The 14279-nt window shown below is 43.6% G+C and overlaps 1 protein-coding gene across 2 annotated transcripts in view; it reads right to left on the bottom strand.

Moving 5' to 3' along the window:
• The window catches only part of pcdh15a (protocadherin-related 15a), a 351466-nt gene that overhangs the window by 214040 nt on the left and 123147 nt on the right, over positions 1-14279 (bottom strand). For both annotated transcript variants that reach the window (XM_073873588.1, XM_073873587.1), the window contains one exon: positions 201-361. In XM_073873588.1, the coding sequence (XP_073729689.1) occupies positions 201-361 (161 nt within the window). The remainder of the gene's footprint in view (positions 1-200; positions 362-14279) is intronic.

Genomic DNA, 14279 nt, shown 5'->3' with positions numbered 1-14279 from the left:
ACTACTAGTGTGACCGTGAGTGAGCTCTGTTATATCCAAAAAGTCCATAATACATCTTTATGAAGTGCAAACATCCCCATTAACTGATGTTCTTTAAATCTGATTACTGTCAAAACTGTAGATACACACGGCATTTATTTTCGTGTCAGATGAAGGACAACAATTGCATGTGTTATATTTGACAGCATGTGTTTACTCACGTCTCGGTCGAGTACTCGTCCGGTGCTGTTGAGATACAGTCTCTGCAATGCCGAGTCAAGGATAACCCAGTAATCATAGTTATTCAGCAGTGTCAAGGAGATGGTTCGATCTGGATCCTGTGCTCGACCATTGATCTGCATGTTTTCCACGAGAACGGTGCCTGACAGAGAAACACACACACACGGTTCTGAATGTTTTCCTCATGAATAAATAATATGTGGTTATTGTGTAACCATGGTTGAAGGGCACTGCAATCCCTTTCACCATGACTATATTCACAATATAGCATGACCCAGAGAGCCTTATTGCTTTAATAAAAAGGTTATTATAAAAAATATTAAAGAAATAACTTGCCTGAATTTGCATAGATTTGATTTGAGGGTGAATAATCACTTCAAATTTGGTCTGTTTATCACACAAAGCTATTGCTTGGCCTCAAAGGACTTCAAATATAGTGCATGAGTCATATAGTCCAATTTTATGCTGCTTTTATGTCCTTATTGGACCTTGATTGAATGGTCACAGAGAATGAATAAAAAAACAACAGGCTGTGTAAGATTTTTCTTTCAAATTTGACTTTTGGAGAACAGCAATATAGTAACACAAAAGCTTTGGTGTATCAGATGTATGCCTCCAGCAGAAATAAATGTATACAATAATAACTACATCCTTGTAAATAAATAAATGTGAATTAGTTATAAACACCTTTTCTTTAATCATAAATACCGTGTACAGCATGAGAGGCTGATAATGTAAGCATGTAAAGGTCATAATATCAGGATGTGTTATTGTATGGTTGGATGAGTTCTCTTCTCTCCACAAAGATAATTACATTTTATTTTATGCTTCGGTGTGTTACAAATTATTTCAACCTCACATAAAATTACAAAATTATAAATCCTCCCTGAGATCCAATAGCTTAAACCACTATAGAAACACCACCCCTAGACCTTATTTAGGGCTTTGGATGGCATATTTGATCTCATCCCACATAAAAATCTGCCATTATATTATTTCTTTACACATTTGACAAAAACAAAGCAGGTTATTTCACTCTTACCATTCATTAAAACCCTTTACATTCTGTTACAATAAACATTATCTTTCTTTAACAGCAGACCAAGGCACAAGTGACAGCAGTATCTGTATCAGTATCTGTTTCTCTAAAGCAGAAATAAGTCACATTGTCTGAACAGTGGGGAAAATAATGATTTTGCTTACACGCGCAATAGCAGTGCCAACAATGCAAGTAGATATTCAATTCAATTCAATTCAATTCAATTTTATTTATATAGCGCTTTTCACAAGTGTTAATTGTTGCAAAGCAGCTTTACATGAGAAGATGTAGAGGAGAACACAGAAAATCAATAGATAATATAAGAAGTAGAGAAAGCGGTTAAACCGTACAAGCGAGCATATTAATAATGTAACGTATACTGTAAAGTGCTAAGTTAAGCCAAAGTTGGCTGACTCTCCCTGGGATTAAAAACCCTCTAGGAAAAAAAACCCAATGGGAAAAAGTCCTAGAAGGACAAAAACCCTTGGGAGGAATTAATATATATTTATATATATATAGAAACGGTAGGGATAGGAGGCGGGTAGGCGAATTAAACTGGTTTAGCCGGTGGTCGTTGGTCGGGCATCGGCTGGTCATCACGTTGAAGGACAGCCAGTGGATCAGTGATGCAATGATCTTCACAGCAACCGGAACTGGGTCTGTTTGTCTCATGGTCCTCGTGGTTGAGGACGAGACAGGGAGAGAAAAACAGAATTCTATTAGCGTAGGGGCCGTTCGCATGCAATGCAAGTGTCAAACATTATAGTGGTTCAAGTCGGCTCGGTTCCAGACAGGCTAACTATTGCGGCAATAGTATATTACCCATATGTGGTATGTGAATGCTTTGTTCTAGACAAACTAACTACTGCGGGAAATGTACATTTACTGGACATTTTATGTGAATGCTTTGTTAAAGAAGAATGTCTTAAGTTTAGATTTAAATTGATCGACTGTGTCTGATACTCGAACATTATTTGGTAAATCATTCCAGAGCTTAGGGGCTAAGTAGGAAAAGGATCTACCACCTTTAGACACTTTTGATATTCTAGGGATAATTAAGTGACCAGAATTTTGTGAGCGCAGTTTACGTGATGGATTGTATTCTGATAGTAGTTCTTTAATATACGAAGGCGCTAGGCCATTTAAGGCTTTGTAGGTGATTAGTAATATTTTAAATTGTATACGATATTTAACTGGTAGCCAATGTAAAGATGCCAGAATTGGACTGATGTGGTCATACTTTTTAGATCGAGTAAGCACTCTTGCGGCGGCGTTTTGAACCAGCTGTAGCTTGTTTACCTGATTTGCATGGCATCCCCCGAGTAACGAGTTACAATAGTCTATTCTAGAGGTCATAAAAGCATGTATAAGCTTTTCTGCATCTGATGCAGACAGCATATGGCGTATTTTTGAGATATTTCTAAGATGGAAGAATGCTGTGCGGCAGATGTTGGCGATATGACTATCAAAAGATAGATTGCTGTCGAACATTACGCCTAAATTCTTAACCGTGGAAGATGGCACCACCGTGCAGCCATCTATGGGCAACTTGTAATCTGACATATTATGTTTGTAGCGATTCGGTTCAATAATAAGTATCTCTGTTTTATTGGAGTTTAGCATAAGAAAGTTTTGTGCCATCCAGTCCCTAATATCACTAATGCAGTCTGTTAGCTTAGAAAACTGGTGGGTTTCGCTAGGATGCGACGAGATGTAAAGCTGGGTATCATCCGCATAGCAGTGAAAACTTATGTTATGTTTCCTGATAATGTCTCCTAGAGGTAACATATATAACGAGAATAGGATAGGGCCTAGAACTGATCCCTGAGGTATGCCGTATTTAACGGGGGAGTGATATGACTCTTCCTCATTTACATAAACAAAGTGATATCGATTGGTTAGATACGATCTGAACCAGGCTAACGCCTGACCACTGATGCCAACATAGTTTTCTAGTCTATTGAGTAAGATTGTGTGATCTATTGTGTCAAAGGCTGCACTAAGGTCTAGTAATATAAGGATTGAGATTTCACCACGATCGGATGTTAATAGGAGGTCATTTGTAACTCTAAGCAGCGCTGTCTCTGTGCTATGGTGGGGCCTGAATCCTGATTGGAACTTTTCATATGTATTATTATTTTCTACGAATGTGCGTAGCTGGCTTGCCACTACTTTTTCTAATATTTTAGAAAGAAAAGGTAGATTTGAGATTGGTCTAAAGTTATTAAGATCTCCCTGGTCAAGGTTTTGCTTTTTAATGAGCGGTCTAATAACTGCTAGTTTGAAAGCTGTTGGAACGTATCCTAATTCTAGAGATGAGTTAAAGATATTAAGTCCTGTGTCTGACACTACATGAAATACCTCTTTTAGTAATTTTGTGGGAACGGGGTCTAGTATACAGGACGATGATTTGGATGACGTTACTAGTTTAGAGAGCTCTTCTATTGTAGTAGGATTAAATGACTCAAGATGTTCGTTTGGTAATCTAGTGGAAAATGTACTATTGGGTAGAGTGATGGCTGCTTGCGTAGTTTCTATGTTTTCCCTAATAAACATAATTTTGTTAGTAAAAAAGTTCATGAAGTCATCACTATTGTGTTGGAGTTTACTATTGGTTTCTGTTTGTTCTTTGTTTCTAGTCAGTTTCGCAACTGTGCTAAATAGAAAACGAGGGTTGTTATGATTTTCTTTAATAAGCGTACTGAGATAGGTAGCTCTGGCAGTTCCCTTTCAGTCGGTCACTACGACGTCACGTCGTGACCGACGAATTGGGAACCGCTTCGCGGGTGACCTATCTGCTTCGAGAACCTTTAAAACGCCAATGAACTTGGCATGCAGATAATTGCATCTGCCGGCGCCGCCCCGCCGCACAGCTATTTAATGAGCGGCAGGTGCAGTTATCAAATCAGCTTTTTAGCTTCGAAAGCTGGCAGACTGACTGCTCACGAGAAGCTACTCTCTGTTCTTTGGAGAACTCTGCGTGTTCGATTTGGTTGGGCAAAGGCATTTCAGCGGAGGCTCGCGGGTGTTCCACCTCTCTTTTTAATTTTTTGACTTTTTTCTCACTCTTAGTTGAGTGTGTGCGTAGCCGTTCCCCTGTGTGCTTCATCAACATCAGCACATTAAAAGAGTATTTCCTCTAAAAGAGTATTGCGGTGTTCTGCGTCTTTTTAAAGACAGCATTTCACTTGCACTGAGACGGGAGCGTCTTTTTAAAGATGTCTTTCTGTCCGTGTTTCTGGATGCGGCAAATGTATGGGTCCCCGGGTGGCCACGATCGTTTTCTCTCGTGCGCAAGAGTGCATGCTGAGGCTGCGATCGTGGAGGGTTCATACTCCTAAGAGAGCATGAACCTCTTGGATGGCGGAGACGGGTTTCGTACCTCCGGGAACGTTACCCCCGTTTTTCTGTTGCGGAGCCCCGTTAAAGATGCGGTGGCAAAACTCCGGAAATCTTATCTCCGTATAAACGGTGCTGAATCGGTTAGCTGGTTCGTCCAGTGACTCTCAGCACCCCCATCCACAGCCAGAGGTGCCGTAAGAGAGGGGTGGCGCGTGGTCTACGCGCTCTCGTCCTCTTTCAGTCCTCACGAGGATTCTAAGTCTGTCACAGCATCGGAGAGGGGGTCGTCTATTCGGTCGCCGACTTGGACCCATTCCCGCCTTCGGGTTGGGTAGGGGCTCCCGTGCTCGACCCCGAGTGGCGGCCATGTACGCTCGGGAGCGCGGAGACGGTCTGCGTGGAGGGGAGAGCTCCTCCCCCACCGCACCGTCCCGCCTAGATGATTGGCACTTCAGGACTGCAAGAACAGCCCCGACCTTCTGTGCCTTTCTTCCCGGGGTGCATGTTGGTTGACACGGTTGTGGAAAACTCGTTTTCCTCCCGGAACCGATCGTTCAGCCATCACCTCTCACCTCTCCTGACGGCGGGGCCGCTAAGGTTGCTGCTCCAAGAGACCAGCCTCCCTCCCCTCACAGACCCACGGGCTTGTGAGAGGCGGCCTCTGCCGTGCGCGCCATGGCGTGATGCAGGTCCGCCAGGCTAAGGCACTGAAGGATCTGCACAGGTGAGGTCACGGTCCGGCAACTAAAAAATCCTGTGTGGCTCTGACCTGGCGCTACGTGCGACTGGGTTCACCCCACAGGCCGCCGGACGTGCTATGCCCACCCCCGGTGGTCCAGGAACGCCATCTCTGGTTGTGTCTTGCGGGCATTAAGAAGGTCGTTAATAATCGTCCTAAATGTTCAATTTTAAGACCAGCCATTTCGGCGACGCGGCTGAGAGTGTCCAACAATGATCGGCCGCTTTAGAGCAGACTGAGGCATCATGCCACGTCGGAGCCTAGCTGCCCCCTCCGTTACGTCAGTATATTGGTCTGCTTTTCGCCGAGGGCGTCCTGCTACGGCTTTTTTTGTTCCTTCATCCCGGCAGCTCTGAGGAACCTGTCGTAAGCAGTACACCCGCCCACTCAGCCCGCTACAGAGGTGGAAAATGAAACTTAGCGGCTCTGAGTCGGGCGATCTGAAGATGGAGAGGATCGCTCTTCAGGAGATGGTGAAAGCATCATTCTCCCCCCCACCCCGGAGGAGGGCCGGGTGGGGAATCCTTGGTTTCGTTTTGTGTTCCGCCGACTTCAATCGGCACCCACTAACCTCAAAGAGCGAATTCCTCTTCTTTCTCCAGATCACTGGAGGCATATAGGAGTTTCGGACGGGCTCAAAACCCTAAGTTCTCCTCTTCCTCTTTCGCCAGCGGATGTATCGAGCGGGACATCTACAAAGGAGCCTTTGCTCAGCATCCATCAGCGGTTTCGGGTGAGTGTTTCATTACACACAACATCTCACAATGCGGCCAAAGAGCACGCGTCGTTGAGCTCCCCGTCTCCGCTCGCCACGGGTACACACATCGTGCCGGTAATTTCCTCTCGCTCGGTATCTGGGGGCCTGGGAAGAGCTTCCCAGCCCGTCGCGTTGGCTTTTACGCACGATCCGTCTCGGTTACGCATTCAATTTGCCCGGCTACCTTACAAATATTCAGGCATTCGCTTCACCACGGTGAAGGCTGTCGATGCGCACGTACTGCGTGCGGAGATTGCTGTCCTATTGGCGAAAGGACGCGATCCAGCCGGTCCCTCCAGCCGAGATAAATTCGGGGCTTTACAGCCCTTCATTGTACCCAAGAAGAGTGGCGAGTTGCGTCCGATCCTATATCTGCGCGTACTGAATCGAGAATTCACAGAATTCACATTCACAGAATGCTGTTCAAAATGTTTACGCAGAGGAGCATATTTTAATGCATCCGCCCATAGGATTGGTTCGCAGCCTTCAACCTGAATGACGCGTACTTTCATGTCTCCATACTCCCCCAACACAGGCCGTTTCTCCGGTTTGTGTTCGAGGGGAGGGCATATCAGTACAAAGTCTCACCGTTCGGGCTTTCTCTCTCTCTCTCTTTTCCTGTGTCTTCATGAAAGTTGCGGATGGCGCACTGCAGCCCCTGAGAGAGAGAGTGGTGTTTGCGTTTTGGCGTATTGGCTCATAATAGCTCAGTTTCGTCAGATGCTGTGCACACACATAGATCGTGTACTTAAACACCTCGCTCGTCTCGGTCTTCAGGCCAACTGGGGAAAGAGTAAACTTTGCCCCGTGCAGAGAATCTCTTTTCTCGGAAAGTAACGGGATTTGGTCGTTTTAGCAACACGTCTCATAGAAGCGCGTGTTCAGTCAATTCTGGCTTGCCTCAACATTTAAAGGCAGGGTTGCGGTTCCACTGAAATAATTTTAGAAACTTCTGGGGCATATGATAGCAGCCGCGGCCGTGACACCGCTCGGGCTGCTCCATATGAGACCGCTTCAGTGTTGGCTTTATGACCGAGTCCCGAGGAGAGCGTGGCTCACCGGCTTTCTCAGTATTATAATTACATCGAGATGCCGTCACACTTTCACCCCGTGGTCAGACCCAGCGTTTCTCAGGGTGCGGGTGCCACTGAGAGGTCTCCAGGCATGCTATTGTTGGCAAAGATGCATCTACCACGGGGTGGGCAGCCACGTACGGCGGGCTCGTCGCTTCGGGGGTCTGTTCGACATTCCAGCGACATTAGCATAAATTGCCTCGAGCTGTGCACTGTATATCTTGCGCTCGTCCGTTTCGTCAACGTGATTTGATGCTTAAGATGTAGTGCGCACCGACAACACTGCGGCTGTAGCGCATATCTATCGCCAAGGCGATTTGCGCTCTCGTCACCTGTCGCATCTCGCCCGTCTCTCCTCCTCTGGAGTCAGAAGTATCTGAGGTCTCTTCGTGCCATTCACAGGTCGGGGTCGCTGAACACAGCGGCAGTCGCGCTCTCACGAGCAGCGCGCTCCGGCGAGTGGCGACTCCACCCCCGGTCGGTTCAGCTGATTTGGAAATGTTTCGGCAGAGCGCAGTTAGATCTGTTTGCTTCTTCAGAGACGACCCATTGTCGCCTGTTTTATTCATTATCCGAAGGAACACTCGGCGTGGATGCACTGGCACACAGCTGGCCGCGGGGTTTTCCCCAGTAAGCTTTATTGCGCAGACACTGTGCAAAGTCAGGGAGGACGAGGAGCGCATTCTATTAGTTGCGCCGTACCGGACAACTAGGAATTGGTTTTACAGAGTTCACTCTCCTCGCGACAGTCCCTCCCTGGCTGACTCCTTGGCACATTATGGCACCCTCGCCCCGATCTGTGGAACCCCCCATGTGTGGTCTTTGGACGGGGCGCGGAGGTTTTAGGTGGGTTACCCCAGGCGGTATCTAACACCATCGCTGCAGCGCGAGCACCGTCTATGAGACAGGCGTATACGCTGAAATGGAACCTGTTTGTTGTTTGGTGTACCTCTCAGCGAGAGGACCCCCGAGAATGCTTGATCAGTATTGTGCTTTCATATCTCCAGCACCGCTTGGAGAAGAGGCTGTCACCATCTACTATTAAAGTAGATATCGCGGCAATATCCGCGCATCACGCACCTATAGACGGTAGATCTGTGGGTCAGCACGATCTGGTCATTAGGTTTTTAACAGGGGCACGGAGGCTGAATCCTTCGCGCCTCCCTCTATTCATCCTTGGGACTTGTCCATGGTGCTGAAAGTTCAGCACTGCCCTTTCGAGCCTCTGCTGACGGTGAGCGTCAAGTTTCTCACTATGAAAACTTTGACGCTCCTCGCATTGGCTTCTATTAAAAGGATAGGGGATTTTTATGCATTTTCGGTCAACGATTCGTGCCTTCAGTTCGGGCCGGCTGAATCCAGCGTTAAACTGAGACCCCGGCCGGGCTACGTGCCTAAAGTTCCCACCTCTCCCTTTAGGGATCAAGTGGTGAACTTACAAGCACTGCCTTTGGAAGAGGCAGACCCAGCTATGGCTTTGTTATGTCCTGTACGTGCACTACGTGTGTATGTGAATCGCACTCAAAGCTTTCGGACCTCAGAGCAGCTCTTTGTCTGTTACGGTGGTCAGCAGAAAGGGAAAGCTGTCACTAAACAGAGGATGTCTCATTGGATTGTAGACACAATCGCCCTGAAATATGAGAAACAGGGCATTCCTTGCCCTTTTTGTTTGAGAGCCCATTCAACCAGAAGCGTGGCTTCATCTTGGGCTTTGGCTCGTGGTTCCTCGCTTTCAGATATTTGTAGAGCTGCTGGCTGGGTGACACCTAATACGTTCACTAGATTCTACAGTGTTCGTGTTGAGCCGGTATCCTCTCGAGTTCTCTCGTCAGATCAGTGAGAACATCGAGGAACGGCTCCTGTGTCGGCTTGGAGCCTTTCTTTTTGGCTGCGCAGAAACCGCACCATTATGGAAGGCCATTAAGGCAAAAACGTTACAAAAAATGTTTTTTGTCTTTTCCACCGCTTGGTGACCGATGTTGCGGAGCATCGGCTGCCAGCCTCTCACTAGATGTATTCTTGACTATCTGGGTGAGGCTAGCGCCCACATTGCGCCCCCTAGTGGTTTCTTTGTGAGTATTTCCGTGGAAAGTTTATGATTTACCACGTTTCCCTTAGCGGAGTTCGTTCCGCGCCTCTCTAGTGTTGCTAAGAGAGTGTATTTTTATAGACCTCGTGTCTTTTTATCCATCACCTTAGTGGTAGACCCCTAGAGGGTTTTTCTTCCGCAGCGATCTTAGTCCCGCCTGACGAGTTCGCTTCCCAGTTCGCCTAGTCATTATCGTGGGTTAAGGAACAAGTAGTGACCGGCCTCTGCTTCAACCCCATTTCCGTTCCCTTAAAGAGGAGAGTCGGAGGGTTTATGCAGGCACTGGAAGGGTCAGCTTCAGTGGCGCTTTGGTAGGGATTCCCAATTCGTCGGTCACGACGTGACGTCGTAGTGACCGACTGAAAGGGAACGTCTCGGTTACATATGTAACCCTCGTTCCCTGAAGGAAGGGAACGGAGACGTCACGTCCCGTCGCCACAGTTTGCTGTTCCACTGCTGATATCGGCCGGACCCTTTCCTTCTGTCCAGCTTTCTCAGCAAAAAAATAGCTGATTTGATAACTGCACCTGCCGCTCATTAAATAGCTGTGCGGCGGGGCGGCGCCGGCAGATGCAATTATCTGCATGCCAAGTTCATTGGCGTTTTAAAGGTTCTCGAAGCAGATAGGTCACCCGCGAAGCGGTTCCCAATTCGTCGGTCACGACGTGACGTCTCCGTTCCCTTCCTTCAGGGAACGAGGGTTACATATGTAACCGAGACGTTTTAATAGCCTGTCTGTAGTGTTGAACACTCTCTTTCCATGCTGAACGCCATACCTCTAACTTTGTGCTTCGGTAGTTTCTTTCCATTTTTCTAGCTAATTTTTTAAGGGCTGCAGTATGATGGTCATACCATGGAGCTGGCGGTTTTTCTTTGATTCTCTTTTTTCGAATGGGAGCAACGGCATCCAACGTGCTAGAGCAGACGTTGTTCAGGTTTTCTATTATAATATCTAGATCTTCACGATTATCTGCTACATGTTTCATTTGAGACAGGTCTGGAAGAGTGCTAATAAAGCTATCTTTAGTGGTGGAAATTATTGTTCTGGCTAATCTGTAGCATGTTGTAGACTGAGCGGTCCTATCTAGAAGTATTGTGCATGACACAAGGCAATGGTCTGAAACGGCATCGCTCTGGGGTGATATTTCGATGTCATTAATATTGAGTCCGAGTGACAGAATTAAGTCTAGTGTGTGATTCCGAGTATGCGTGGGCCCTGACACGTTTTGTTTAATGCCGAGAGAATTTAGAACATCCATAAACGCACGTCCTAATGCATCATTTGGATTATCCACATGGATATTAAAATCACCAACGATAAGAGCTTTATCTACAGTGACTGTAAGCTCAGATAGGAAGTCTGCTATTTCTTTTAGAAAATCTGTGTGGTGGCCTGGAGGCCTATATATGGTAGCTAAAATGAACGAAAGTCGTTTGTTGTTGCGATCAGTTATTTCCATATTTAACAGTATTATTTCAAACGAATTAAATTTTAGGTTGGATTTATGGTTTACTTTGAATATTTTATTGTATATTGTAGCTACACCACCCCCTCTCCCTGTTAGACGAGGAACATGTTTATAATAATAGTCTTGTGGGGTGGATTCGTTTAAACTGGTGTAATCGTCTGCTTTAAGCCAGGTTTCTGTTAAACAGAGTGCATCTAAGTTTTGGTCAGTAATTATTTCATTGATAATTGGTTCTTTGTTGGTAAGCGATCTAATTAGGGGTGGGCGATATGACCAAAATCTTCTATCACGATAGGATTAATTTTATATCATGATAACGATATGTATCACGGTAGAGTTTTTTTTTTATGTTTTAATAAGGTTTAAATCTTTAATACCATAGAAATGTTCATAATTCTCACAAAAAAACATATACAAGCATAGAAAGAAGATAAATACAAACAAAGCTCAAGCTCTCTGAAGATAAACAGTCAATGATATAAGAATGATAATAAAAAATTATTCATGTATGTATAGGCCTATATATATTTTTATTTAAGGTAGAAAAGTGATTTAATCAGGAGCAGTGAGAGATTTTCTCTCAATGCTGTTTGATTAACACGAGTGACAGACAGGAGCAAAATTAGGTAACTTCCCCTTTAAGACCAAAGTCCCTCTCCAAAACACTGTTACACATGCGCTTTCTCTTTTAGCTGTTTACTTTCTCTTAAGACCTAACTGGTCATGTTTATGAGGATGCTTGCAAAGACGGGAATTTTGACGCATATGTGTATTTAAGGCCAATAAAGCGGAAAATTCTCACGAGCTTAATGAGCAGCGGTTGCGCGACTTGCGCGCTCTTCACAGACAGAAAAAGCAGCGGTTGCGCGACTTTTCCGCTCCTGACACACATAAAGAACGCACGCATACAGATCTGCTGTCTGTGTTTCAATTGCTTAAAATAACTTGTTTTAAAACTGCAGTGCTTAAATACGTGTACAAACGTTACGTTTCGCGAGCACGCGCACAGGAGCGTGACGTGAGCGCGTAACCTCGATAGAAACGATAGTCCAAAATCTCTACTGGTTGACAAATTTCTACCGGTTAATTATGTCTACCGGTTTATCGCCCACCCCTAGATCTAATGTTAAGAAGGCCGAATTTTAACATTTGAGTTTCATCTGTTAATGTATTATGTTCTAGTTTTATGTTAATAAGATTTGTACGAGACGAGGTAAACGGTGCTCTGTATTTATTTGTTCGAGGAACAGACACAGTCGAGATGTGTTGGTACTCTGTTAAAAAAGGCTCTATGTGCTGGGATATATGTGATCTTGACATGTCAAGGCAGCTAACAGACTGATGGGTAAGCCGATCTGTCTGTTTCCTGACCTGGGCCTGGATAGTCAGACAATATCAAAAGTAAGACTATTGGTCAGATTTCTAGAGAGTATAGCACTTCCTTCCGGAGACGGATGGAGGCCATCTCTCTTTAGCAGGTCAGGTCTTCCCCAGAAATTTTTCCAATTGTCTATGAACCCTACGTTATGCTGAGGGCACCACTTTGACATCCAGCCATGAATTATTGAATTAAGATGTTTCAATAATCACTTCAATCCTGTATAAATGCAATTTTCAATTAAGACATCAAATGTCGAGCCAAAAACATACTTGAGGGATTACAAGAAAATAAAATGTAGTTGAATTGTATTTGGGTATGTGTACTTTAATGGTTGAAAAATTAAAGTTAGAAGTAAAATTATGACTTTTACTTCTTTTAAATTAAGTAAAAGTATTTAGTTTCAATTGGACTCAAGTACAAATTCCACAAAACTTTACAGTAAGCAGTAATGAAATACATAAAAACAAAGCACATTTTTTTCTGTGCTGACAAACATCATTCTTAAAGGAATATTCCACTTTCATAAAAATAAAATCCAGATAATTTACTCACCCCCATCTTATCCAAGTTCTTATGTCTTTATTTCTTCTTGACTAAACAAATAATTTTTTTTAAGAAAAACATTCCCAGATTGTTTTCATATAGTGGACTTTAGTGGGCCTCAACAGTTCACCATCCATTTACCATTTATCTAACGGACAATGTTCATTTTCAACATGAAAAATAAAAAATAAGCACTCTTAACCTCTTGAAAAGCACCCCCATTCTAACCCAAACCATGAAAAAGACCTACTTTTACTGAAATGGTTGTTTTTACTAAACCATTTAAAGTATACGTATAACTATGATTTCATTAGAAAAAAGACACTTTGATTCATTTTCCAGCTTTCAAAATAATTTTAAGTTAAAAATTAAAGTTAGAGAGGCTGAAGTACTTTGGAATAAATTTTTTTTGTATAACATCTTTTTTTATTACTAAAAATTTTTATGATAAATATGTGTGTGAAACCTAGAAATGCAATGACCCCAAAGCCACAAGTCTAAAGAAGTTATGTTTCACATTTGAGGTCATTAGGCCCCAAAATAAAAGTATTTTGTTTACATGCATACACGTTTGTGCTTATTACTATTTATCTATCCTTATGTTAGCATATAAAATGCAGTTTCCACACCAGGAAATAAATGTCACACAAAGATCGTTGGATTTCGTTATCTAGTTGGCTACACATTCTGTCTATCAATACTGTATGTTCCATACAATCATCGGAGGAACGAGCGAGTCAGATGATTTCACAATATTTGACAGTGCTGTTCGGATATTATGTATTATACTCCCACCTACTTTTAAAAACAAAGTTTGACTGCGGGTTTATATGTTTAGCGGAAGCTAAAGTGTAATCTCATATACAGTGTTATGACGTTAATAGTCCTCAGATTGTATATTATATTATTTTATATTACAACGTACAAGATGTTCATGCGAAATTCGTTCATGTAAACAACGGACTATAAATCTATATTTCATGGATTATATGCCTTTGTGGACAAAAATGGTCATTGGATTTATTTTATTAGACGGTTTTAATGAGTTATTCACACATCTAAAACAGACTGGATTTGATTCCCGATCGTTTTATCACCATAAAGGAAAGAAGTCCCGTTTATATTTTGCATGGTGTCAGCTGGACTTCTATCACAAAATACTACATTTATAATGCTGGAGCATTTGCATCTCAAAACAGAGACCATACACTGATGCTAAACCCGTAGACCTTTTAAACGATGTATAGTAATGTTAATATCATTAATGTTTGTAGACAGTAGGCTATATAGATATTGTTAGCAGTGTAACAAAAAAACTGACGTCATCCTGCCCAAAATTTAGTGCGCGTCGAGAGGTTAAACCACAACTTTTCATTTTGCACTAGTCGTTTGATGTGCAAGTGTGACCTTATGTATTTGCGTAAGCACGTTGAAAGGTAATCCGTCACATATGTGAAACACACACTTGTGGACCATTTTAAACAATAAACTGACACATAGACATTAATTAGTATCAAAACAACATCTGAACGGTCCTCTCTCTCCACACTTGTAAAATCTGGGGCGGTAGTTTCGCATACATCGTGCGTCGCCTATCGATGTGCTATACGACACATAAGGTCGTGCTA

This window comes from Misgurnus anguillicaudatus, chromosome 11 (genome assembly GCF_027580225.2).
Source record: "Misgurnus anguillicaudatus chromosome 11, ASM2758022v2, whole genome shotgun sequence".
In the NCBI taxonomy this organism is placed as follows: Eukaryota; Metazoa; Chordata; class Actinopteri; order Cypriniformes; family Cobitidae; genus Misgurnus; species Misgurnus anguillicaudatus.
The sequence above is the reverse complement of the archived record's forward strand: the minus strand, read 5'-3'. Positions and strand labels throughout refer to the sequence as shown.